At 43.8% G+C, this 27684-nt stretch overlaps 1 protein-coding gene and 1 long non-coding RNA gene across 3 annotated transcripts in view; one reads left to right on the forward strand and one right to left on the reverse strand.

Annotated features, from left to right (window-relative positions):
• Window positions 1-27684, forward strand: part of Kif26b (kinesin family member 26B) — a 430200-nt gene that overhangs the window by 272798 nt on the left and 129718 nt on the right. The window contains exon 1 of one of the 2 annotated variants that reach the window (XM_042258702.2): window positions 15277-15732. The exons of the other annotated variant lie outside the window; for it this stretch is intronic. Coding sequence (XP_042114636.2) covers window positions 15713-15732 — 20 coding nt within the window. The 5' untranslated portion in view covers window positions 15277-15712. Of the gene's footprint in view, window positions 1-15276; window positions 15733-27684 lie in introns of those variants that run through there. 2 annotated transcript variants of the gene reach the window in all.
• On the reverse strand, window positions 3860-6632 carry LOC143267841 (uncharacterized). Its single transcript, XR_013043448.1, has 3 exons — window positions 6485-6632; window positions 5627-5724; window positions 3860-3994 (listed from the first exon to the last, which is right to left on the reverse strand). It is a non-coding gene; the product is annotated as an uncharacterized LOC143267841 (long non-coding RNA).

Genomic DNA, 27684 nt, shown 5'->3' on the forward strand with positions numbered 1-27684 from the left:
GCGGTTTCTCCTACAAAGGGCCGTCTAAACACCACTGGAACAATGCCGCCGTCCATGGGCACGGTAACAGGGAAGGGGGAAATTTTTGCAGAGTCCCACCCCTAGGCAAAGAAGTACAGGAAACTAATGGCTGCTGGGAGTAGGAGAATCAACCCTTTCCAGGGATGAGCCCTCTTACTGGTTGTCCACTGCAGAGTGGTCAGCCCTGAAACAATTCGTAGAAACAACAGAGACTCAGCACTTTGTATTTATATAATTGCGCATACATATATGTGTAACAGTAATAATCAGTACAAAGGCTATCAACTTAGGAGTGAGGGGGTGGGAGGGGTTTGAGGGAAAGCCGCTCTGAGGGGCTGGAGGGAGGAAGCGGAGGGGTAAGAGGGGTAAAATTCTATTTAAGTTTAAAACACATTTTAAGAAATTTAAATGCGGTTTATGGGCATTCACTGTTGAGTTTTTATTACATTACTGCTGTAAACTTACAGGATAAAATATTGAGAAAATAAATAGAAATAAATTTTGATCACATAAAACAACAAAAACAGGGTCTTACGGATGTCTATGCAGCATTAGATGTAGGACCAAAGCCATATAAAAAGAAGGTAATTAAAGTATTATAAAGTCATAGCAGTGTTTGAGAGTATTTAAAGTTGTAATTCTGCTAGACTACAGTAATTCTGGGGCACATAATGTAAACTGTAGAGTAATGAGAAAATAATATATGTAGAAGGTGAAATAAAATGGAAAACATCTGAAAACATTTGATTAATCTAAAAGCTGCAAAGATGAGAAAATAAAGTAGGTAGACTAGCCAAAAACAATTATAAAATGGTAGGTGTGTGCCCAAATACATTAGGAATTTAACTGAATGGAAAGCAACTAAACACTCCAATTAAAATATAATTTTCTGCTTATACTTTAAAATAAAATCTAATTGTGTATTCTTCATAAATGGTGCTTAAAGTGTAGAACACAGAGAAGTTGAGAATAAAAAAACCAGAAAAAATATATACCCTGTAAATATCCAATAAAATAAGTGTATAGCTCTATTAATGAAAAAAATTACTTCAAGGCAAGATAGGAACCATCATTAAAGATTAATAAGGATATTTTAGCAATAAAAAGGGTCAGTTAACAAGGAATATATAACAAGCTCACATTTGTGTACAACTAATAACATGGCCTACGCCCCGAACACTATCTTAGTTCATTTTGTGCCAGCCATCAGAGACTGCCTGGGACTGGGTAATTTCTACAGAACAGAGATTCATTTCTTACTGGAAACTGGCCAAGTCTAAGGTCAGGTAGCCCACATGTGATGGCTACTCTTGGTTGTCAAGCTGACTACATCTGCAAGTCACCAAAACCCAAGTGGCTGGGCACACCCTTGAGGGATTTTTCTTAATTAAATCATTTGAAGTGGGAAGACCCACCCTAAATCCAGATCTTTTGAGGTGGAAAGATCCACCTTTAATCTGGGCCACACCTTCTGCTGACACTTATATAAAGGACAGACAGACAGACAGACACAGACACACACACACACACACACACACACACACATTCTGTCCTTTCTGTTCCTCTAGAGAACTCTGACTATTCTATCACCCGAGAATCTTATGCCCTAACATGGCAGAAGTCAGAAAAGCAAGATAATACCCTTGAGGCAGACAAACTCATCCTTTAAAGGCAGGTGCCTCATGACCTACTCAGCTCTTTGAGGCCCCGCCTCTCTGCTATTGCTTTGGAAATTATGTTTCTAACGTGTGAGCTTCAGAGGGTGTATTCAAGCCATAGCAAACGCTATTATTTAATTTTTACCAGGATAATATTTATACTACAGCTTTTTACATGGGGTTCAACTGCATATGGGGCCTCACAACTAAATGTGGGGGTTGCAAAAATATGGCGAAAATATTTCTGAATGTGCAATGATGTAACAATTAATTCAAAATCAAATTCATAATGGATCTGAGGTGTTTCTGATTGCTCTTGACCGTATTTCATTTGCACAGCTTCCCCGTAGCCTTGGTCTTCACACAGTGTGTACACTCTGCTCTGTGCACACCATCTGGCATACAGTGCCAGAGCTCCCTTCCGGAAATGCTGGGTGTGGTTCACGCACTCGTAATCCCAGCATGAGGGAGCTGAGACAGGCAGGTTTCTGGGCTTGTTGGCTAAACAGCCTAGTCTGGTCTGTGAGTCCCAAGTCCCATGCAGAAATTTGTCTCAAAGAACAAGGTGAAGGGTGCTTGATGAAAGACACCCCAGGATGACCTCTGGCTCCCATGGTATTAGCACACACACGCACACAACAGCAATAATAATAATAATAATAATAATAATAATAATAATAATAATAAAATCTGCTGTTTGAGTTGCTGACTTGAGTTTTATTAAAAAACAATCATTAAATGAATACTGGCCTGGATTTAGGACAGAAGTTCCAGCAATTTCTGAAATGTCACTAAACACACTTCTGTCATTCTGTCCTCAGCATTGACAGCTATAAAAATAAAAATATTCATGAACTCCTAAAAACATTGAGTATGCTCTATACTCTACAGTACCAAATAATATCCCCAAGTAAACAAACTCAAGCTCAACTGACCATCCTGTTAGTAGGTAAAGTTGCTATTGTCTTAAATAAAAGGTAAGCTTAAACCAAATAATTGCTTTAAAATAAATTTCTTTATGACTTATTGCCCGACAATGTTTGATTGTAGACTTATCTTGCATGCCTGTGTACCTGGGGTTAACATAACAATTTCTTTGGTGAAGAAGAGCCAAGAGTGGGAAGTTAAGAGACCCGATGTTGAGCACTCTACTCAGTTATGAGTTAGTGTAGTTTCTTTCCACGTACACATTGGAACATTCACTGAAATTGACATGTTGCCTCTTCAAGCAAGTGTCAACAAATGTCAAAGACTATCTGCATTTGAGAGGATCCTTTCTGACCACAAAGAAATTTAGAAGTCAATGTTCCCTGGTTTAAAGAAAATATGCCAATAGATCTCTGATACTTTTTTGGACCTGAGTGAACCTGACAGTTTGACACACAGGGCTAACTAACCAGTGTTAGTGTGTGTGCTGTTGATCAAGGCACCTCACATGTTAACTCCTCTAGTGTGAATTAGCCCATGGGCATACACTATGTGTGTCTAAGGACTGCGTTTTCAGTTGTCAACTGTGGAGCAAGAATGAAGGTAATTACAATAATGCATTGTTTCGGGTGTGATTTTCAATTACTAAATAAAAAGCAGGACTTAGGCGAAGCTATTTTGAAAATGGTCATTTTGTCATATTATACATCTCAAAAAAAAATAATGTGACTGTATATGTAATTTACAGAAATTTCAACATTCTCAAATCATCATTACCCCTAAATAGTATCTCTTTGTTTCCAAGTAGATCTCTCTCCTTTACAGAAGTCTTCCTGGGTACAAAGGGAGGGAGGGAGGGAGGGGGATGGGAGGCTGTCTGCTACACTTTGTATTCTAATAAATGCTCTTTTACTGAGTTTGTAGTTAACATAGAAAGTGATGGGATTCGTTGTAATGTTTTCGTATATGTGTGCATGTTGTACTTTGCTCATATCCCCCTCATCACTCACTCCCTTCTCTCATCTCTCCTCCCCCTCACTAGTCTCCATTCTGGTTTTATATCATATTTATGAATAGATGTATCTATACACACATATAGTTACATTTAGAGTCCTCATGGAGAAATCATGTAATGGTTTGCTTTCTTACTCCATTACTCATTCTTCTTCCCCTTCACTCCTTTTAGACACTTTCTTCCTCTATATGTATACCATATACATGTGATATGAAAGTAGAACACACAGATACATATGTAATATATACGTTATATATTCTGCATATGGAAGAAAACCTGCGATGCTTGTTTTTTGAGTTCGGCTTCTTTTGCTTAGCATGATGATTATCTTCTAAAATGTTCAAGTAAGTTTGCTCTGCTGCTGTCAGAGATCCTGAAAATGGAACCAGAGACCTCTTGTAACCCGAATGATGGGGTCAGCCCTTGTTGTCAAGGTTATTAGCTCCCTGTGCTTAACCAGAAGCTACTGGGATATTATCATTTAGTCTACTAGTTAGAAAACTTCCTCGAAAGGCAGAGTTAAGGAATAATATGTTGAAAATAGAGTTAGTGGACCATATCAGAGTCTGCTTACCCACAGCAAAGCTGGAAAAAGCAGGGGTGGGAGAAAGACATAGCCAGTGCAGTGCCAACCTTATCACTCGTGTGTGTGTGTGTGTGTGTGTGTGTGTGTGTGTGTGTGTGTGTGTGTACACACACGGGTACAATTTCTTTGAGCTATCTGTGATGGGACTTGGTCCTGTATATTGAGCTTTCTCTTTGCAAAGATGGTTTAAATCTCTGTGGACTTTCAGGTTTTCTTTCTTACAATAATACAGTCATTAATATTTCACTTTCTTTTAGCCTGGGACTTTCAATAATTTACCAGCTGCCTTTATAAGCTGCCTCTGAGAAAGGCTAGTCTCAACCCACCGCCTCCTGGTTCCCCTTCTCTATGGTGCAAAATCTGAAATGCTCTGGAGAGAAGAGAGCGAGCGAGGCTGCTCTCCCCTCCCTCCCCTCAGTTACCTTCCAATGTTTCCTCTACTGACTCATGTTCCTCCTTTTGTGTCCCATCGTAAAGGATGTGAGGCACTCATGAAGAGTGGATGTGAAGTTGCACTTGTGTGGGTTGGAAAGGAAGCGGTTTATTAGTGGTGTCCTTTAGGATAACCAGTCATGAGATTACAGGTTGCCCCAAAGAACTCTGGGTGCATCTTGTTAGTTGTAATGTCAAATCTCTTATTTTAATGCCAGCCGACGGTTTATGTTACTCTTGCTCAAAGAGAAAGATGTGTGGAGGCTCCAAGCTGGGGGATGATTCTCGCTGTCTCAGCAGTGCCCTGTATTAAAAACGCAAGAGCGCTAGAGTCATGGCAGTGTGTGTGCACATGTAATGGGCTCTTCTTTGGAGAGAGTCACACTGTACAGATATCTTCAGGGTTGATCCAAACCCTCTTGAGTAGGGACAGGTATACCACTTAACATAGTGAAGGCAACAGGTGAGCTAAACCAGGGCCTCCCACATGTCTCCATTTGTGACATTTTGCTCAACACCTTTCTACACAGCCCCTAATATCTAGGTATACAAAACAAGTAAGCAAACCAAATGTTTACAGAGTAATAATTCATAAATACATTTATTTTAAAATATCCGATACACGCTATGAGAATTATTTACTAAATATGAAAACAAATTTGCATACCAATGAGATGAATACACTTATTTGTTTTTGCATAAAAGATTAAACTTTTGACTGGGTGTTTGATGCTGCAAGCTGTTCAGGTTGATTGACACTTTGACTTTATAATCATCACTACTGTGAACTTTATATAAGTATATCTAAATCTAGAAAAAGCTCCATATAAATACACAGTACAGAATGGCAGAAATGCATTTTTAAACTTTATATTCTAACACAGTCCAACCTGAAGATATGCAACCCTGATTTCACATGTACTCTGAGGCACTCTTGGTCTTCTGTAACGAAACCTTATCATGTTCCCAGAAGAGCAGAGGACTCACCTGCATAGGAAGGACACTGACTGAAATTCCAAACGCGATGCCTCAAACCTGAACTGAATTACTTCGGGCAAGACTTATTGGCTCGGGTGGCATGAGACCTGCACCATGAAGCAAGCATGTTAGGAGCTCAGAACCAAGGCTGCAGTGTAGTCATGTGATGTAATACGCTGCACATGACTAGACACCTCAGATTCATATGATATTTCAAATTAATTTTTAGTCATTTCATATTCAGAAATGCTTTCCTGTTGCCACATTATTCACAACCTCCACATTCAGTTTTCAATGCAGGGGTAACCCAGTTTAAGTATCCCTACTTCAGATACACTTGTGCTGCCATATTCTATGAGGCAGAAAAGAATGCATTATTATCTAATTTCATTTTTCCAAGACAGGTAAACTTGGTTAAATTCCTAGTGGGAAGATCTCTGACTCCTAGATAAATAGACCTGTTTGCTTAGCAAAGCTTGAGAAGCCAAACAGTTTCCATTTACAGATTTTCTATTTTCACTTAGGAATAAACAAGGGGTCAGGAAGGAAGCAGCATGCTCCTTATGAAATCCCATTCTCATTAGATAGAGCTTATCAGCCTACAGGGCCTCAGATTCATCTTGTCTGGGGGGATGCGCACCTGAACTCAGGGTGTGTTTTGTTTGCTTGTAGTAGATCTGGTGCCTGGCAGGGTCTAAAGCCTTAGAGATACAAAGTTGTAAAGTAAATGAGCTAGAAGATGCAAGGCTTCCTTTCTTAAGTTGGAAAATTCTTCTTTCTGGATTTGGCTAAGGCAAGAACGAGTCAAAGTCATTACTTCCCTGCATGGGCTTTTTTTTCCCTACCCTGTGCACTTCAGATGCATACCTTGGAGGCTGGTGACAAGGCTCAGTGGGTAAAGATGTCTTCTGCCAAGCCTGATGAACTGTTTGATTCCCCAGACCTACATAGTGGAAGGAAAGAACCAACTTCTGCAAGCTACCACATAAAATTCTTAACACACCCATTGGTACACACACACACACACACACACACACACACACACACACACACACACACGAAGCACATCTTGTTTGTGAGGCTGAGTAATTCTTCCCATCGGCTGAAATACAGACAGAGCCAACTTTTGCTAGAACACCAGGAGTTTCCAGTGTCCTAGACATCCATTCCAGGGTATTCGGAGCATTGCAAAAGTGTTCCTTCCAGTTTGATATTCTTATGGATCAAAGTTGCTGGCCTCTCTCTGGAGAGCTACACAAGAAGAACACCTTGCTAGGGTATTGACCTCATCCCTGTGAGTTTGATTGCCTGGGCTCTGGGAATGATGCCCGTCCCACTGTGTAGCTTTACCGAGTTCTGCTTTGACTGGGAGCATTCAAATTGGTCATTTAGGCTATATCCCAATTCCAGGGTTCCTTTGCAGGACTGAGCTCTTCACACATTCTAAGTTTCCCCGTTAAAAAATTATATGGTACCCTTGCAAAGCACAAAACTCGAGACACTGTGTAATCCAATCGATAGGCTGAAAACTTTTTTTTAAAGTAACATATGAATAGCACCTGGTGTAATACGCGTTACCATGCTCCATGCCTAGGGCAAACTGGCAAACTCGGCTTCAACTCTTGCCAATAACTTGTCAAACTCCAGCACAGAGTTCCTTCCAAACTCTCAGAAGAAGGTCCAAGACACAGCACCTCATGTAGTCCTCAAACTCTACCAGGGCAAGGGCTGGATCCCAGCCAATGTAAAACATAACCTCCGAATTAGAAGAGGAATTCCGTAGTGCAGGGTAGAGGCCTCAGATATCAAGATGCCAAATACGAATGTGATGAATAGTGTGCCATTCCAAACTTAAGAGTCAGAGTGAGGATAAAGGTGAAATTTACTTCCTTCAGGAGGTCGGCTTCCCAGTAAGCGAGCAGCATGCTGGAGTTGTATAAAATGCTGCCCCATCCATGATAAGCAAAGAGGCTTCATTCTATCCAGCCTAGAATTCAGTGATGCAAATGCCAGAGACCAGAAAAGCAGGCCGGGCCATGCAAAGCACATCTTAGAGGATGTGTAGATTAGTCCCATGGAGGCAGGATGCTGGAGATGGATAGTTACAGCACATCAAGACATTACGAGGTACCGTGATGCTGCCAGCACTGTCAAATGCTCTTCTAGGCATCCTGACAACTTTGTGAGATTGGTACCACCATTTTCCCATTTCAGAGACAAAGACAGATTCTGCAGTTTGCATGAGAAAGTCTGTAGTGATTCACAGTCTGGTGCAGTGTTTGGGACCCTGGGACTAAGTCCTGGCTTTGCCACTTATGTGACCTGGGGGAAAGCTCTTAATATCTTTTCATCCCTGTTTACTTATCTTTACAATAAGAAAAATAATACTATATGTGCCATGAAGCTGGAGTTCAGAGGAAATAAATGGGTATATATGCAGCCCCTGGAGCTGGGCCTATGTGTCATAAGAACTATTTATATCCTAGTTATAGTTTTTTGTTTTCAGTCAAGTAAGATTTTTGAACCTAGTTTAACTTGATGGGGGAGAGGGAGTTCTTTGTTATTTTTTTGTTGTATGACTTTCTAGAAACAATTGGGCTAGATTACATGTAAAAGGAGACCAGAAGCCTGCTTTAGCAGGGTATCATGTGAGCACAGGTATCCTGGAAATAGTTTTGACCCACAGAACGCCTTTTCAATGGAGGATACTTGCTATTCAGGCTAGTAGTAAGAATTCACATAAAAATGAAACTGTGTGACCTGAAGCATAAACAATTGCATTTTTGCTAAGACTAGCCACATATTTAGAGGCATTTGGCAGCTAGACGTAATTCTAGTCCTTTATGAACACACAGACGGAGGACTGTTGAGCCTTTTGCTAAATCTGGCTCTGAGTTGCTTCTGTCTTTAGAGCCAGGCAATTGCTTCATCATGCACCCATGCTGTGCTGATATTTTGGTACCAAGCACACTGCTGTACATTCACAGGATGCCAGCTGCACATCTATATTGTCCTCTAGGAACTTGGCCATGGACCAGATAAAGTTATCATATAAACCGACTAGGACGCCATTCACTTTAGAGGAAACAAATCCCAGCCCTACCATGCAGGTGGGCAGACCAGACTCTGCCTCTCTCCTCAGAGAGAAACTCCGCCTACTGTTTTATGACTACATTCTCAGAATGGTCAGTATAGCATGGTTTCGTCAAATCTTCCAACTGGAGATTTAAAACTGATGATAGTTGTAAATAGATATTAACCAAATATGAAAAAGATGTCTCATATGAAACAGAATCAAAGACTATCCATGAGTTCCAGCTCCATCATGCCTTGAGAGACCACCATCAAAAATTATCTATATTAATGAAAACAAATGCTTATGGACTCTCTTTTAAAAATTACATACAGAGCTTCCAATTTGTCTTTTTTGAAATTCTGTCTAGATGTTCATGCATCAGATCTTCTCAGGAACACATCTAACATACAGGCCTCACACATATTTGTCCATACAGAATAGCAATGAAGCTCTCACGGTTATTTGAAGGACCAAAGTCTGGCAACTCCCTGTGTGTCATCAGGCCACCCTGTATACTTAGTGAATTTCTAAGATATTAACATGTCCCAAATTTAGCATTTATGTTCTTGAAAGCACTTCCTTTCCTCATAAAGATCTAACTAAATATTAGAAGTTTTGACCTTTTAGGTTTTTTTCTTTCTTTTTTTTAAAGAAGTGTTTGATGGTCTGATTATTTTCAACAAAAGAGGTCTGTTCTCACATGTGCTGTAGGGAGAGAATTCCTCAGTTCTTTTGAGAGAGATGAAAACCCTCTCTTAAGCCTGCCAGAGTGGAGATCAAGGGCATCCTAGCCCGTCTCTGAAGGATGATCACTGCCCATGAAAGGAAACTGGGTGGTGGTGGCGATGCTGAAAACCACTGGCTTTGGCTCTAGAACTTGACATTTTATTCAGATCTGTCTGCAGGGTGACTGTCTTGCCTCGTGACTGTTTGAATATGTGTCCCTTGGGAGGATCTGCGGGCTCTTCCAAGGCCAACTGGGCTCTCTTGTGGGATTTGATATCATATGAACCATTCTTCTGCCAGGCCTGTCCCTTCGTGTGACCCCAGCCATCCTGCTAGGCTTGTCTAGATCTTTGTGGGCAGCATTGCCCCTGGCTGTCTGTAGAAGGTTATGTTCCATGCCCAGGGGTCAAGTCAGGGGCTTGCCAAGGAAAAGAGACTCACTCTGCTCGGGCCATAGTCTCAGATCCCAAGGGGCTGCTTAATGAAGCATCACCTCCTCAGATCTCAGAACGGTTGCATCTTCCCAGCAAGTAGGTCAAGTGAGGGCAGGGAGAGGAAGTGAGGGCCGGGACAGGAAGTGAGGGCAGGGAGAGGAAGTGAGGGCGCAGCAGGGCAGAGGGTAGGTCTGGGCTGTGTTTGAGTGGGGTAATTTTATGCCCATTGATGCTTCTTCCGTCCCTAGGCACAGATGGCTCCATTCTGGGCCTTCTTCCCTCTTTTTCTTCCTTTTCCCTCTTCAGTTAAACTTGTAGTGGTGTTCAGGCCTAGTGCCACTTCATAATGAGGCTTAGAAAATGGGGCACAAAGACTGTTACAGGAACTGTCAAGCCATAAGTGAACAAACCCTTGATTTCCTTCTGAAAGATAAACTATACAATGACTGAACCTTGGAAAGGTAATTATTTCACAGTAACACTCAGTATTGTAGAAGGAAGGATGGATGGAAGGAAGGAAGGGAGGAAGGAAGAAGGAAGGAAGGAAGAAGGAAGGAAAGAAGGAAGGAAAAGCCCACAGTAAGCCTCTGCAATGCCTGCTGACTGTACGTAGTGACAGGGGTATAGTTTCCTCATTAACCGACTTCAGATCTGTATTAATGGACAGCAGAAGTTTTGAAAATGTGAAGAGTTATATATATGGTATTACGTACAACTGCCAATAAATACATCCTAGAGTATACCATCATTTGTTCAGTTAAGACTCCTTTCCTGAACAACAAGGACTTAAAAATGATCACTAAATATAATCACTAATAAATGATGTGGATGTGTTAGGCTGGCATATCCAGTCACGCAAACTTCTTTTTACGCATCTCTCGTATCTCTACAGAATATGCATGATTCATTTTAGTTGATGTTTTTAAATGATGAAGGCCTCCTATGCTCTCAGGACTTCCCACGGGGAAACTGTGTAGGTAGTTTAGATGTGATTATTTTAGAGGCTTTTCCTCATTTGTGACTATTTGGTAACCATTAGGCCCTCTCCCTTGTGTATGAATACATATATTCTACATAAAATGTGCCCTACAGTTTCAGAAGCCAGTGTGCTCCTTTTAGCCATTACTCAGAATAACGCCTCATGTGGAGGAAGGAGGAGAGCCCTCTTCTCCTTGAGCATTAGTAGTCAATGGGTCTGCCTTCCTCACACGCATTACCGTGTGCTGAGGACAGAGGGAAAGAGAGATCAGCAAATTTCAGCCAAAGAACTCGGTTCACTTGACTGAAAGCTGTTTCTTCTAAGGCTACCCATCTTAGATCCTCCTGTGAACTAATGATTTGTCTGAAGTCCTCCAGGAAATGGTTCTTAATTTCATCATCATTTGTAGTTCCCTCTCTGTCCAATGAACTAGAAGTTAGCCTGAAAGGCATCTCTTGTTTACTCATATTATGATTTTTATCTTTATATATGAGTTGATCTGTTTTCCAAAATTAGCGTATGGCCTTTAGAACCATGTTGTTGTTTTCTACCTTTCTAGTGTCTTCTGAGGACAATGAGATCCCCAAAGATGTCACAGGTGTGAGGCAGATATGGGGGTCATCAAAACCAGTGCTTTAAAACAATGAAAACAATAGTTCTAAATTCAAATAAAATCTTACAAGATTTTCAACAAGGGGGCCACGTGGGCAGGAGGAACGAACTCTGAATCTCTCCCACCTCCAGAAGGCCCCAGGGTTCCGTGGCCTCTGATTTCCACTAGATGAGAGAGGCATTTGGAGATAAAAAACAGTGGCCCGGCATTTTGATGAAGAAGGTAGAATCCATTTTTGTGGCGTTGACACTGTGACATCACCAGAAGTGTGTGTCTGGGGACTGGAAATTGCTGGTATGAGACTTGAACAGAGCAGGACGCCTGGGGTGTGGCAGGCTGAATTCTCGGGAAGCCAATATTCAAATGGAGTTGGGCATGTGTGTGTGTGTGTGTGTGTGTGTGTGTGTGTCTGTGTCTGTGTGTGTGTGGTGGGGTGTGATTGATGGAGATGAGCACTCAGGATGAAAGGGACGGGTGGTTGAACAGAGAGAAAGTCAGGCTGCCAAGCAGACTCTACTGAAGCTGTTCGACCCTACGGGGACTCTCTTGAGCTCGCATGGCCCAGCGCCGTGTCTGCACTGGGATAGCTGCTGCCTCCTCTACTGCTGTCCCCATTGGTCACTGTGCAGGGACCACCCTGAGGGTGCCAGTCCTCTACGGCTTTCTGTAGCTTTCCTTAGCTGAGGCAAATCTTGGAAGAGCTCAGAGCAGGAGGCTGACAGTCCAGCAGTAGAGCAACGAGTCTCCCCCTTAAAGAAAGATCGAGAAGCACACCACTACGTCCACTGTGTGTGGCTCCTCGGAGTTCCGCTGCCCACAAGGGAGTAGAGCGTGCTTGTGGCATCTGATGGCCTACTCCATACTTCTGGAGATGGAAAGTGGAGATTTCCAGTTCCAAGCTACTGAGGTGTTGCTTGCTCAGTGTTTTGACAAGTAGAACCACGTGCTTCCAGATGGTTCTATCAGCATCGTCCAATTCCCTCCGTTTCACCAAGTTTAAGAGCCGTTTTCATACCTGAGGCCTAAATTTGGTACAGTAGACAATGTGGCAGATTTGTGAGGAAAACTGGGCTCTAGATCCTGCCGCGTACTGTAGGAACATGAATAAGCACTTTGACTCTCCTGGACCACAACCCATCCATTGTACCTGGGAGGACTTGGAAGCCAACACTTTAGAAACTATAAAATGGTGCTTAAAGTTCTCTCTTTTCACCATTCCATACAGTCACTCACTCAGTCATTATATTAGTGTGTTTCCTAACTTTTAATGTGTGAGTCCTCCCATCCCTTTAAATCAAGCAAAGGGGAGATTTTATCTGGCTGATTATTTTGTCTCCCATCCCTTTAAATCAAACAAAGGGGAGATTTTGTCCAGCTGATTATTTTGGCAGACCTTCTCCAGAGACTTAGTTCAAGTCTCCTTCCACTTCAAGCAGAGGTAGATCTTTGCTTTGTCATCATAGGTTCCTGGGATCCCCCACACCAGTCCATCAAAAAGCACATGGGCAGGACTGTATTTTCTGCCAAGTTCACCTCATTCTGGTATTTTGTTTTTTATTTTATTAGCCTCCTGCATAGATGAACCTTTTGCAACTTTTACACTTCATTTTCCACTAAGTCACAACGCTCCCTAACCCCAGACATTCTGATTTACTTAAAATGTTTTCTTTACTGTGAAAGGTATCATGCATGCAAAATAATACATGAAATGTTGATGGATACCCAGTTTAAAGACTCATAACAGCTAATATCCATGTGCCAACTGCTCAAGCTAAGATATTGTTTTATGTTTTTCTTTTCAAATTAATGTTCAGGGTCTACTTGTATTCAGAACTTGGGACATATATTGATGATTGACAGATCCTCTGTTCTATATAAATAGTTCACCATCATTGACTTAGGCATGAAATCTACCAGCCTGTAAGTAACTGCAGTGCAAAAAGTCATTTGCAGTGAGAAGTACAAACAGGAAGAGATGAAAACAGTTACCTCTGGGATGGCTGGGAGGGTTCCAGAGGATGTGACTTAACAGTGGTGATTTGCGTGGGGAGCAGGAGCAGTCTAAGAAGTGTGTTAGTTTCCCATTCCTGTAACAAATGCCTGAAATCAGTTAATTTAAAAAGAGGAAGTGTTGGAGTTGGCTCCTCGCTGTGGAGGTGGCAGGCTTGTGACCAGGTGGCTCCATGGCTTGTGGCATTAGAATACATCGTAATGGGACAGCGTGAAGAAGGAGGCCTGTTTGCCTCATGGCCCAGTGGGAAAGGGGCAGAGAAGGAGACCAGTGTCTCACAATTGCTCTTGAGGGCACACCCTCAAGACTGAAACCTCCTCCTAGATCCCACCTGAAGCTTCTGCTGCCTCCCAATAGAACCAAGCCCTGAATGTATGGGCCTTCAAGGACACTCAGCCCATACTATAGCACAGAAGAAACATGCCGTCTCAGTGGTCCAAGTGTCCAGTCAGTGCTTCGGTGCGCCATCAGCTTCCATATTGTCCTCCTCCTGGCTCTCTCTCACTGCTCCTTACCATTCCTGCTCAGGTTTCCTGCCTGTGCCTTTCTCCATGTCCGTATTCCCATCTCTTAGCGGCCTTTCCCGTTCAATGTCTCATTCGTCCATTCCCTGACCTGACACTAGCCTGCCTACAGATCACTTTGGAGCTTGTTCAAGTGCAGGTTATAGTCTCTCAAAGCTATTCAGAATCGGGGGAGGGAGTCCAGGGACTCAGAGTTCTAACACATGGCCACCAGGGGCCCCTACGGTGGGTACTATGCAGACACATGGAAACACACAAGGGAATGTCTTATAATGTAAGAGACAGTTGCAAAGACCCCTGGGAAATCAAGCTGCTGTGATCCCTGTGCTGGACCACCATGACACTCTCTCTAACTGCCCCCCACCCCCATCTCCCACCCCTGCCCCTGAGCCAGCCTCTCTCTCCCTTCTGCACTCCTGACTGAGGAGTCCCCCTCCCCCATCTGTCTCAAATATCTGCTTAGGGCCAATCTCTCCAGACGGCTGTGGACATACTCAAGGCCTTGCTGGCCTGGGGAGCACCATGAGTAGCCACGCCCACTCAGTGAAGATCATGTAAAGTTGAGCATCTCACTGTAACCTTGGCCTCTGCTGTGCTCTCTTTCTTTTGGAAACTATTTCCGGGGAGTGGCCCCTCCACCCAAACCCAGTTGAGGAAAGCACAGCCCGAGACAGTGTCTGAGGCAGGGGGCTGTTCCGTTCTTCCCTGTCTGCACTTGGGTTACCAACAGCATTTGATCAGTTTTAAGACCGGTATAGTGTGAGCCGGGACACCTCTCACTCAGCCAATGAAATCTGTGCCTGTAGTTCTTCCTCCCCTAGGGACCCACATCTCTGTGTGTGTGCAAATGTTTTCTCAGGGAGTCTCACACACATGCACAGAACCTTGGTCCTGTAGGCTTTGTCTGCACATGCATGACTCGACATGTACTCAGTATGTAATTAAAGATTTGAAACACTTGGTTCTGATGCTCTATTTTCTAGCTGCCGTGTTCAGAAAATTCCTGAGCTACCGTGGGTTAATGAGAGTTGCAGCAAGTGCTTTTCTGCTGGTCTTTCAGTAAAAAGCTCCTCTCTCTCTCTCTCTCTCTCTCTCTCTCTCTCTCTCTCTCTCTCTCTCTCTCTCTCTCTCCCTCCCTCCCTCCCTCCCTCCCTCCTCCTCTCCCTCCTCTCTCTTTCCCTCCCTCTCTCTCCCCCTCCTCCTCCCTCTCTCTCTCTCCTGTCTCTCCCCCCCATTCTCTCTCCGCCCCTCCCTGTCCCTGCCTGCCTGTCTGCCTGCCTGCTTGCCTCTGCCCCTCCCTCGCTGGCTCTCTGAGATAGCAGCAGACAGAGAGGCTGGGGCAGCTCTGGGGAAAGAGTGAGCTTGCGTTGCAGGGACTGGAAGCATTTTAGCCAGCTCCTCTGGCATCCCATCCATGCAGTGTTCTGGGAGGGCAATGCAATGTTGGAGCAGGGACTGACCTGCACCGGGAGGGTGGCTGGGAGCTCAGAGAAGCCAGGATCTTGGCTTAGCCAGAGTCTGGAATCACGGGAATGCTGCAGCAGGGTCTGCTGTGAAAGTTCCCAGACCCCCATGGATTTGAGAATTTCCCAGCCTCTTCCTCACCTCAGCACACTCCTCCTTCCTCCCGAGATGGCCCCAGATCTGCAAGAGACACTTGAGAGAAGCTGTTTCTTAGCAGATGTGGCGAGATGGATCCTGAGCTCGGTTCTTTAGCCATGCTTGATCAGTGATGATGGATTGGAAAGCAGTGTGAGTAATGCAGTTCTGTATGTTCCTCTGGTGATGTGCTCTGTCTGATGTGCTGTTGGTTTTGGTTTTTCATTTTAACTTTCTCAGTGAATTTCCTCTGAGAAGAGTGAAACGCAAATGTGCGAAGTGTGGCTGAGAAGTTAGGAGGGTCCAGTGCGTGTGTGCTCTCCTTATGTAATTGGCATTCTGAACACACACAGCCCTATTGCAGACACGCAAACTACTGGCAACAGAATCTGCAAACAGTCTCCCAAGGATGAGACTAAATGGGAAGGAGGTGAATCAGGATTTTGAACTGGTAGTCATCTCGATAGGGGACTTACTCAGGGTTGTAAAAATATATGACATTGACCCCTTTTAGAATTCAAGGTGGAACTGAAATGTGTTCTCTTCACAGACTCATGAAAATGAAGTTAGCCTGTGGCTATCAGAACAGATTCTTTCTAGCTACACAGATATGAGATTGATTTATTTTTTTAAACTAAGGTTCAGAGTTGACTGAATCCATGTGCTCCAGCTTTGCCTGAGACAGACCCCTCCCTGTTTTAGCACACCGGGTCTGGGTTGCAGGACACCGGCAAGGTGAGAGCTGGCCATGTCCTGAGAGGTCTTCCATCTTTCTGTATGGGCTAGACTTTGATTCAGGTACCTCAGTTACCAAGTAGCACGAAGACCCAAATCAGTCTGATGTCACAGGAAAAAAAAAGGATGGCTATCTAAAAGATCAGGAAGTAGAAGTTAAAAGTATGATTTGCTTTTGCTTTCGTGTCTAAAGCAAGGTTAATTCTGTAGAGGAAGAGCCGTTTAAGCTTTCTAGATCAACAAATAGTATTTTACTGGAGACTTTTACCATCATGAATCACTTAGGTGTGGATGCCTTTCATTGAAGATGTTTTTGGTTTTACAGATGGTTCTAACTTTCCCGTTAAAGTCTTTCTGGTAGCACTAACTATTTCTGGCAGCTTGAAGCTCTTAGATCTGGAAGAGGGTTCTATAGTGCTGTGATGAGTTCTCTGCCTTTCCGGACCTCAACCCCAGGCAGACTATTGCCCCCCCCACCTGCCTGCCCTCCCTGACTGCCCCCCACTCCCATTCTTCTCTCCAAGTCTTGGAACATCGTGAAAGCCCCTCTCTAGATGCCCCGTGAACACACCCAGCCCAGCCCTGGACAGAGGGAGTACTGTAGCAACACGCAGCTCTGCCAGCTGGGGACTGAATGAGCTCAGTGGATTCCTGAATATTAAGCCGGTTCTATGAGCAGCAGAATGAGATCAGACCTGACCCAAAGTGGTGCTAACTTTATTAATCGGCACTTAGCATTATCGAGAGTCTCCAAGCCCCTGAGAGGAATCAGCTTAAAGCCAAACAGAATCCCCAAACTGCTCCGTGATGCTTGCCGGCCAAATATACCTAGGACCACACCTTCTAAAATATGTCCTTTGTTATCAAGGGGGAGTCTAAGACAGAAAACACATGTTGGCAGCGTCACGTGAGAGCCTCCGCACACGAAGTGCTTGTATCACAAGGGGAAAGGCTTTGAACTCCGGAGCTGTTTTGTTTGGGTTTCTGGTTTGTATGAACTCGGGCAGACTCACGCATCTGGAAGAGGTTTGAGGGGAGGGGGAGAACCCGGAGCAAGGCATGCAGGGAAAGGGAACATCATTAAACATTAAATAATCAGAGTCAGACTTGAAAGAATTTTCTTACCTATACTCCTGTCACAGCGCTTGTTTTTGGTCCCTCATTAAGGCAGGTATCCATTGCAACCTTTCTGATGAGCGGGGAGGGATTATTTCCTAACACTTTTGGATTTGGGGCAAAAGAGGGCAGTTTCTTCAGAAATAGAAAAGACCGTGAGGAGTGACCTTCCACGTGCCTGCTATTTTTTAACAGGGCAAGCATCCCTGTCTGCCTCTCCTCCCTTGACCCATGCCTCTCTTGGTGCCTCCAAAGTGTTCCTGGCAAAAAGGCCTTGAGTCCCCCTGGACCCTCTCTGTCCTAATAAGGGAGAAGGATAAGCGGCCAAGGACAGGGTTTCAATAGAGGGTGGAGAGTGGCTTTAGTGGTGAATGAGGAAAAAGAAAAAGGCCAGATATGCTGATACCTGCAAACAGTCTTTGAGAGGCAGCCGATTGGTGTCAGGAAAGCTGCTGAGCAATTGAAAAAAAATTTAAAAAAAAAGCAGAATCAAGGTGGGAGAGAAAGAAAGATCTGGGTGTTCCTGAGGAGCTTCAGGTCAAGTCCTGTGAAGAGCTGAGGTCTACACTGGTCATGCCAGGTGGTTAGAAGTCTCACACTTATTAGATCCTCATAGATGGCACAAAGTTCGCTCTAGGGTCCAAAGTTCTGCAGGAAGAGCTTTGCTCAGGATGATCTGCCTCCTCTCTCATTTAGCTGTGTGAGTACATTTGTCTGCCCAGCCATCCTCCTTGGCAATTGCTTCTGTTCTGTGAAGAAGGGTTCTCACAAAGCGTGGCCAGAGAGTTTCATCTCTGAATATTAGGGCCACCATGGGGACCCCCTTTGTATCTCTTACTATACTTATGATATGGGTTCTAAGTCCCCTCCCTTGTCTCAACGGGTCCTCCTCATTTTTACAGCCTCCAGTACTTCTCCCCATGAGATGTTTCACTTTCCCCCCACCTGCACTGCAGAGAACCCCAAGTTCCTGGTGGGTCTGGCTACAGAGCCAATCCAGGCAGACAATACACCCTCTCTCAACCTTATCTTCCAACCTAGTCCCTCAGAGCGATGGCGGGCAAGAAACATATCTTTGATAGATTTGGATAATAATCACATTTAATACAACCTACCATATTCCTTAAAATTGCTAATAGTAGATTTGAAGTGTGGTCACCTTCAAAAGATATATGAGTTAATCCATATGTCAATCAGCTCAATTTAGACATTCCTCACTGTGTATATACATCTTAAATTATGTTGTACACAACATATATATATATACATATATATACATATATATATGTATATATATATATATTCTTATTATTAAACTTGTAAGAAGAGGAAATTTCAGGCTGGAGAGATGGCTTAGTGGTTAAGAGCACTGTGAGTTCAATTCCCAGCAACCACATGGTGGCTCACAGCTGTCTATAATGGGATCTGATGCCCTCTTCTGGTGTGCAGTTGTACAAGCAAACAGAGCCCTCAAAATAAATCTTAGGAAGGAGAAAGAGATGGTGGAGGAGAAGAAGAGGAGGAGGGGAAAATTTGACTTGTGGAAAATGGCTGTAAAATTTTCCCTGATCAGAGGAAAAAGTTACATTTTTCCTGGATAGTTTCTTCCTCAGAGGCATGCCCAACCTTTTGACATCACAACACAACATTGTCATCTCTAAGGATCACACTCAAGAAATGTGCAAGAAAGTTAAAAATAAATCGCAAAAACATAATCTTCTAAGCAGGTTTCTGATTTGTGCCGGGCTGCATTCACAGCTATCCTCAGCCACATGCAGCCCAAGGTCGCAGGTCGGACATTCCCACACAGCGGAAGAGCTGCTGTGAGGTAACAGCTGAACTGTATAACTGATACTTATTACTTCCACTTCAGCCGCTAATCTGTAAATTGCTTAGCACCTCTAAGCTCCTAATTTTCACATCAGTGAAGTGTGTGCGAAGCTTATCGCATGTGCTAGCTTTCCAATACTGTAACAAATACCCGAGATGATCATGTTATAAAGAGACAAGGTTCACTTTGGCTCCCGGGTCTAGTAGCTGTGGGCCTCATTACTTTGGGCTTTGGGCAAAGGTGACAGTCATGGCAAGGAATGTGTGGTAGAGGAAGCACCTTCACCTCATGGTCTGAAAGTGAAGAAGAAAGAGATCAGAGTCTCACGTTCCCTTCAAGGTCGTGTTCTCACTGATCTAAAACCTAATAGGTTCTCTCAAAGGTTCCACCACTCTTGATTGTAGCGTGCTGGTGAGCGAACCTTGGACACGTGGCTCTTTGAGGAACATTCCAGATCCAAAGTAGGCTTTGGAAGAGTTAAGAGAGAGAAGGGGTGGAACTTAGCTCTGTGCGGCATTGTGTCTATCTGTCCGTGTCAGTGATGGCCTCTCTGTCTGACACCTTCAATAAAGGCCCAAGATCTTAAGTGGCGGGAGACCTGGGGAAGTCAGTGTGTGGCGATGAGAAGCATACTATGGTGGTGGGCAAGCCTGGGCATTTAGTCTCAGCTCTGTTAGTAATCACTGGTGTGCTGACTTAACCACAACCACCTGCGGCCCCTGAGTGTGCTAACGACGGACATTCTGAAGTGCTTCTTCCTAAGGGAGTCCCCTGTTACCCGTCCGCCGCCGCCCTCCCTCTGCCGACCCTGACTACTACTGTCCTTCTGCACAGCATTTTCTCTTTCCTCTGGCCAATTCTTTCCACTTTTCTCCTGTGAGGCTCCTTTAACCCCTGAGCCTGGTCCAGGATAGTCCATCTGCAGTGCCTGGCACATAGGTCTCTCCGTCCCACGCATCACTCTGCAGATGTCGCCATCATCCCCCACTCTCAGTAGACTATAATCTCTGGGAATGGCACTTCTCCCTGAACTTTGCATCCTGCATCTAGACTAGGCCCCTGTTTGCTGCCTGGCTATGTAAGGAAAGGAGAAATGGCTGAAGAGGCCTTGTTTTTCCTCAATGGTAGTTCTTGAGGGAATAGAAAATGAAGCAATGTGTACACAAACCTCAAATGAGTAAATGGAGGGGGGTTGCCTTCAGGCATGAATTAGTGTGAAGATAATGTCCTTTTAGCTCCAGTGTTTTACTTATCATATTCAGTATTAAGATTAGTCCATGTTATAGCTCCAGTGTTTTACTTACTATATTCAATACTCAGATGAATCCATGTGATTGAACAGACCAGTGTTCTTTTTGTTACTGCCCTTACAGTATGGCCAGTTCTGTGTCATGGATGGAGATTAGACTCTGAGGGCCAGAAGTTCTGATGTTTGTGTCTCTGGAAGCTAAAACTTGAAGGCCAGTGCCCCTGGGAGGAGACTGTCTTACCCAAGCATAGGAGAGCAATTCCAGATTCTGTCCTGAGAGGATGGAGAAATGAAATCGGTTCCTAGATAAAAAGACGGAGAGGGGATAAAGAAATGGCTCAGTGGTTAAGAGCACTGGCTGCTTTTCCAGAGGATCAGAGTTCGATTCCCAGCACCCACACGGAGGCTCACGAACATCTGTGAGTCCAGTTCCAAGGACTCCCATGCCTTTTTCTGACTTCTGCAAGTACCAAGCATGCACATAGCACACAGGCATACATGTAGGTAAAACACCCAAACATACACCTAGAATTAAATTAAAACAAATATATATATATATATATATATATATATATATATATATATAGAGAGAGAGAGAGAGAGAGAGAGAGAGAGAGAGAGGGAGGGAGACAGACAGACAGACAGACAGACAGACAGACAGACAGAACAAGAAAGGGCCCAGGGTATGAAAAAGTATCCCTTGCCTGCTTGACAGAAAGACTCCTCATCATGGAGTGTAGCCAATAGGGGAACAAAGATTTTTGGGTCTGACAAACACAGGTCTGGATTCCAGCCTTGAGGAGTCTTGGCTCATGTTTGAGGTCTCGTTCACTTCTCCTGCTGGTGTTTATTTCTGAGCGGGACTGTCCATAGCTAAAGAGAGGGACACCTGATTGTCCACCCTCTTTGAGCCCAGCCTCGGGGGCCTAAGCAGGCGCCACCCATTTTTCTGTAGAATGCCTTGTGTTTTTCTGCAACACGTCAGGTTTATGACAAAATGGACCCCTTCCTCACTGTAAAGATGTATTTTCCTGCAGGAAATTTTCTTTGAAGACAAAATGAAATCAAAACCATTTTTGACAGGAATGGATGGTTCCTGTGGCCAGTCGTGACACAGAGCCCCAAGATGGTCCAGGGGGGCCACAGAACCTTGTGCTGTGTACCTGCATGTGCTCTGTTCATGGGCCACTCAGCAGGGATGCAGATGTTCCTATCTGTCTACAGGCAGGCCCACAACAGCTGCTTTTGCCAGTAGGGCCAGTGTTCTGTGGATCAAGTTCAGACCAGCAGACTAGAGAGGCTTATTTTTCACCTTCTTTCGACCCTGGCTATCTCCACAAATGAGCCACCTGCCATATCTGGGTGCCGGCGTGGAGGTGTAGAGTGAAGCCGCAAGCCTGCAAGGCTTCTCTCTGCCTAGCTTATTGGTGCTCCAAAGGGACACAGAGGAACCCCACAAAGCCACAAATCCAAGATGTCAGTTCATAAATATGTAAGGTCTCCGCTTAGGTAATAAGCTCATTGCCCATATTCTCATTTGCACATTCTCTTCAGCTGAACACAGAAGTTCCCTGCCAGATAGTCCCTGGATGCTGAGAAAGAAAGCTGGAGGGTGGGGGGGCTGGGAAGGAGCCAGGCTGAAGGCTGGGGCTGATCCCCATGCTGCGGCCTTTACCCTACCTGATGTTTTGTGTGGGCTCTTTTCTCTCGCAGCACTGGATTAGTGTGTGCCAAAAACGAACTGTGTGGCATTTGGAAAAGGGCTGGGGATGAGTCTGAACCAAGAGGCAGGAAAAAAAAATGTGGCCAGGGTTTAGCTTTTGGCAGCAGCAACTGAATCTATAGACATTTCCATTTTGGTTGTGTCGTGATTAAAGCTCTCAGGATCTTAATACAAATCCAGTCAATCATCTGATATTAAAATCTAGGCCTATGGATCAGATGCAGGCTGGGAAGCAGATGTGGAGTGTAGGGATGCTAACTGGGCACCTAACGCACTATATATATATATATATATATATATATATATATATATATATATATATATATATAGAGAGAGAGAGAGAGAGGTATATTTTGTAAGGGTCTTGCGATTGGAAACTGAATCTAGGAAAAGCCTGACTAAGACACCAGCTGATTCTGCCATGGCAGTAAACAAAGTACTTCTTACCACGGAGGTATATTTTTAGCAGAACACTCTCAGGGCCCACGGAAGAAAAGAATGAAATCTCTTTGGGTAGAAAGTCTGGAAGGATGAGGCAGAGGGTGTGGCTGGGAATTTAGAGTAGAATTACCGTGAGTTTCTGTTTACCCACACTGGCATGGAAGTGGATGGTACTGTGCAACTCTATGCATATCTTATGGTGATTAGAACTAAACATTTCTCAGATTCTCCAGCTAGGCAGTGATTAGTGACCGACCACATTAAACAGAATATCATAATAATGGCAAATAGCAATTGCACCACACCAGCTGTCTGCCACCGGGGCAAAAACTCCTGTGAAAACCAACTTAAGGGAAGAGCGGTTAATTTTGACTTACGCTTTGAGTTTCAATCCATGTCACTTTGGACCTGTGACAAGGTACAACATCATCACAGGAAGTACGACACAGAAAAAAGACACCCACTTCATGGTGGTGACGAAACAAAGAGAGGGAGAGCAAGGGGCCAGGATCCCGGATACCCCCTTCAGAGCACACCCCCAATAATCCCAGTTCCTTCATCTAAAGGTTACATCCCCTTACCCAGGCCTTTCACACTTGGCCTTTGGGGAACATAGAAGATCCAAATTACCACATATAAAAATAAAACTCAAAATCACATTGCATCATCACAGCTGACTGGAAGCAGTAGATCGTGCTTCCATAAAGAGGGAGGGATAAGAACTGACTCAGTCCTTGTTTATAACCTTAGTTTTATGACTGACAGGGGACAGCCATTTTCAATTACAAAAAAATTGATTGTACTAATGTATCTGAATATACTAATATATCTGAAGATAGTATAGCCGTTCCTAAGAATCCTTTCTTGGAAAAAAGGCTGTGGGGAAGAAAGTGGTATATGAGAGAGTGTAGCTCAGGCGACCTGTTACCACTTGAAAAAGCCAGAAGTTGTATCCAGGAGACTGTAGGAAAAGCCCAGGATTTCACAGGAGTCTGTGGGTCATCCTGTCTTCTCACAGTTATTGTAAGCACTCTCTCTGCCTGCATTCTGCTAACTGGTTAAGTTATTAATCTGCACTTGAAAACCCATAATAAGGGGGAAAGATCCTGATGAGCCTTCTGAAGCACCTGAAGTGTGGGATAATGACTTGGATACTTTTATAGTGAGCAGAGCATCGTGGTGACTGCAGAGGAGTGGCATCTTAACCTTGGGAGAATCCCTCGAGTGCATGTGTTTGGCCGAGTTTTCAACTATGAAAAGCAGAATTCTGGGGGAAGGGGGTCTATAGTAAAAGACCATACTCCTATACATTCTCGAATCCCTTCATACGTTCTCTCTCTCTCTCTCTCTCTCTCTCTCTCTCTCTCTCTCTCTCTCTCTCTCTCTCTCTCTCTCTCTCTCTCTGTATGTGTGTGTGTAGGTTCAGATGTGGCCATGCGTACTGGAAATCAGAACATCAGAGGTCAGCCTCAGCTGTCCATTCCTCAGGTGCCTCCCACCTTTTGTTTAAGAAAGGGTTTCTCTGGCCTGGAATTTCCTAAATAAACTAGACCAGCTGGCCACTGAGTGGCCAGGGACCCACCTGTCCTTAAATCCCACCTCACCGTTGCTGAGGTGAATAGTGTGTGCAGCCACACTCAGTTTTCTATGTGAGTTCTGGGATTGGAACTTGCAGTACTCAGGCCTGTACGGCAAGTGTTTTATCAACTGACCTCTCTTCAGGCATCTATTCTGTCATTCAAAAGTGGTCATGTAGCCTTGCCACCCACAGGATGAATACTTGAATAAAGATCTTGCTTTACTTTCCAGGAACTTAAAGGGTGTATGTATAAACAGTGTCTGCAAAGAATAAGATCAGGGAACTTAAAAAAAAAAAAAAAAGAGTAGGAAGTGGCCTGACAATATAATGAAAGAACTTTCAGTCCTCAAACCACAGAAAGCTATTTCCAAGTAAAATTGGCAATCCTGGTTTATACTAGAGTACTTACTCTATTAACTTAGAATGTTCATACTTCTTTCATTTTAGAAGTTTTCAGCATTCAGTGGGGGAAAAATGGTAAAAATTGATATTTGACTTACTCCTCATCTTCAGATGAATAGGGTTGGAATTGAATTGTTGAATTGTCATTACTTGATAGTCTAATAAGAACACATTCAAATGCAAGAATATCATGGGTTTAATTTTTTTACAAATACAGTTTTGAGAAACAGGCATGGTGATGCATGCCTGTAACCCCAACATAGTAATGCATGCCTGTAATCCTAGCGTAGTGGTGCATGTCTATAATCCCAGCAGGATGGTGCATGCCTGTAATCACAATATAGCAATGCAGGTCTATAATCCCAGCACAGTGATGCATGCCTGTAATCCCAGCATAGTGATGCATGCCTGTAATCGCAGCATAGTTATGCATGCCTGTAATCTCATAACTCAGGAGACAGAGGCTAGAGAATAAAGTGTATCAGGTGAGGCTGAACTTAGTAAAACTCTTATCTCAACAACATGTACAGAAAGGAAATACAATTTTGAGGTGAAAAGTCTATGTTTTCATAAAATAAAGTACACACCAGTGAGTTCCATGCATATATGAATGATTTCTGAGGGCAGTACTCTGCTGTGAGGACTATCCCAGCAAGAAGCCAAGGAAACATGGACTTGGACGTCCCCCTGGAGAAAGAGAATCAGGCCTCTCCTGCCAGCCTGGCAGCAAGGGATTTCCTTTCTAAAGGTCAGAAGTGGAAAAAACAATCATCTAATCAAATTGACTTTTAGCATTAACTTTACAGAATACAAATCCACAGCCTCTGAGTCTCAGAGAGCCCAGCAGCATATTTGTGTCAACAGACAACTTAAAAAGAAAATCTCACTCCCAAAGGCCTGGCAAACACATGTTGGACACAGATTAATAATGATGCAGAAAATTAATTATAATGAACATAATTGTTACATTCATTCTTCGAATGTGATAGCCTAGAAAATGCTGTATTACAAGACAGTTTATGGTATCATCATTACCTAGAAGCTAGCAAATGTTAAAAACAAATGAAAAAAACCCACTCATTTACTTATTCTTTAAATGTTTTGTTTAATATCTACTAGATACCAGGCACCATTCTTTAAAAATTAATCCTTTGAGAATTTCATGCAATGTATTCATCATATTTACCCCTAAATCCTTCCAGTTACACTGTCACCTCCTTAATCCCCAATTTTGTGTTCTTTTTGGTTTTTGATAACCCATCAACTCAAATTTGAGTTGTCCACATACACTTTTATATACACACTCCACTGCTGTTGACCCACCAGGAACCACACAAAGAATATGGCCTCCTCCTCCCCAGAAGCCATCATCTGTCATAGTTCCTCAGTTATGGGTGGGGGCTCATGAGCCCCTTTCCCTCTGTTCTGAAGGGCTTGAACTTGTGCAGCAACCACAGCTGCTGTGAGTCCGCCAGTACAGCTGCCCCGTCGTGTCCCAAAGACAGGTCTTTAGTTCCACCTGAATCAGTCTCTGGCTCTTAGAATCTTTCCTCTCTTTCTTTTTTGGCTCCTGAGCCTTGGATGGGGGGGAGGGTGGTATTATATAGATGTCCAGTTTGTGGCTGAGCACTCTACTCTGACCCTTATTCTCTGCGCTTTGATGAGTTGTGAGTTTCCCTGGTAACCACTATCCACTCACAAACTTCTCTGAGGAGGTCTGAGAGATGTGCTACTCCACCGGTAGAGAGAAATGAATTTAGAAGGCAGCTTAGAGGCTGTGTCCATTTAGTGGAATAACTGTAGTAGGTCCATACTTGTGGGTACCACAAAGTCCTTACACTGGCAGAGGTTCCATTGGACCAGACTACACAGAGCATCAGCACTGGCTATCTGCTTCTTCCTTTGGAATGCCATCCAATGAACATATGGATAGAGAGATGAGAAAAGAAAGATCCTGGACAACCTGAGAAGTCTCATTTTTAAAGGGCCACATTAAAAATAAGGAAACAGGATCCTATCTCCCTACCCAATACAAAGAATCATCTTCCTTACATATAATGATGTTCCTGTTAATGTAACCTGACAGGCTTGTTTTGAATTATGTACAAGTGCATCCCAAAGCAGCCCTGCAGGCCCTTGCACTGGAGCCATCCTTGGATCAAATCACTCCACCTAGATCAGTGTTTCCAAACTCTATCATGGATGAGGAGCATTCGAGGATTCCAAGGTTGATCCTACCAAGAAGACTTACAGCCAGATCCATATCTTCTGTAATGTCAATGACTGAGCCAACTCTCTTTATCATTCCAACTGTCCATGCCTTCATTCATGCAATCACCCATATATGCATCCATCCATTCATTCACGTGGTATGCATTGTGGGCTAGGCAAGTTGGGGAACACGACCATAGAAATGAGAGCTGGCTTGTGACCTTGGAGAGCTTTCAGTCCTTGTGAGGATGATACAAGTAGCTGCAGCTAGTTGCAGGAAGTGGCATGTGCCTCCATCTTTTGTCCCCTTTCTCAGAGTAACTATAATATGCAAGGCATGGTAGTCAGAGTTTACCAGCCTTCATGACCAGTCTGGTGTGGTGGTATTGTGTTCTCCAAAATATTGTGCACTCTAATAAACTTATCTGGGGTCAGAGAACAGAACAACCACTAGATACAGAGGCTAGAAAATGGTGGCACTCACGCCTAGCATTCCAGAGGCAGAGATCCATCTGGATCTCTGAGTTCAAGGCCACACTGGAAACAGCCAGGCATGGTGACTCACGCCTTTAATCCCAGGGAGTGATGGCAGAAAGCAGAAAGGTATGTAAGGCGTGAGGACGAGGAACTAGAAGCTTTTAGCTGGTTAAGTTTTTAGGCTTTTGAGCAGCAGTTCAGCTGAGATTCATTCTGGATGAGGACTCAGAGGCTTCCAGTCTGAGGAAACAGGATCAGCTGAGGAACTGTTGAGGTGAAGAAGCTGTGGCTTGTTCTGCTTCTCTGATCTTCCAGCATTCACCCCAATACCTGGCCCTGGG

This window comes from Peromyscus maniculatus, chromosome 11, assembly GCF_049852395.1.
Source record: "Peromyscus maniculatus bairdii isolate BWxNUB_F1_BW_parent chromosome 11, HU_Pman_BW_mat_3.1, whole genome shotgun sequence".
Taxonomy (NCBI): domain Eukaryota; kingdom Metazoa; phylum Chordata; class Mammalia; order Rodentia; family Cricetidae; genus Peromyscus; species Peromyscus maniculatus.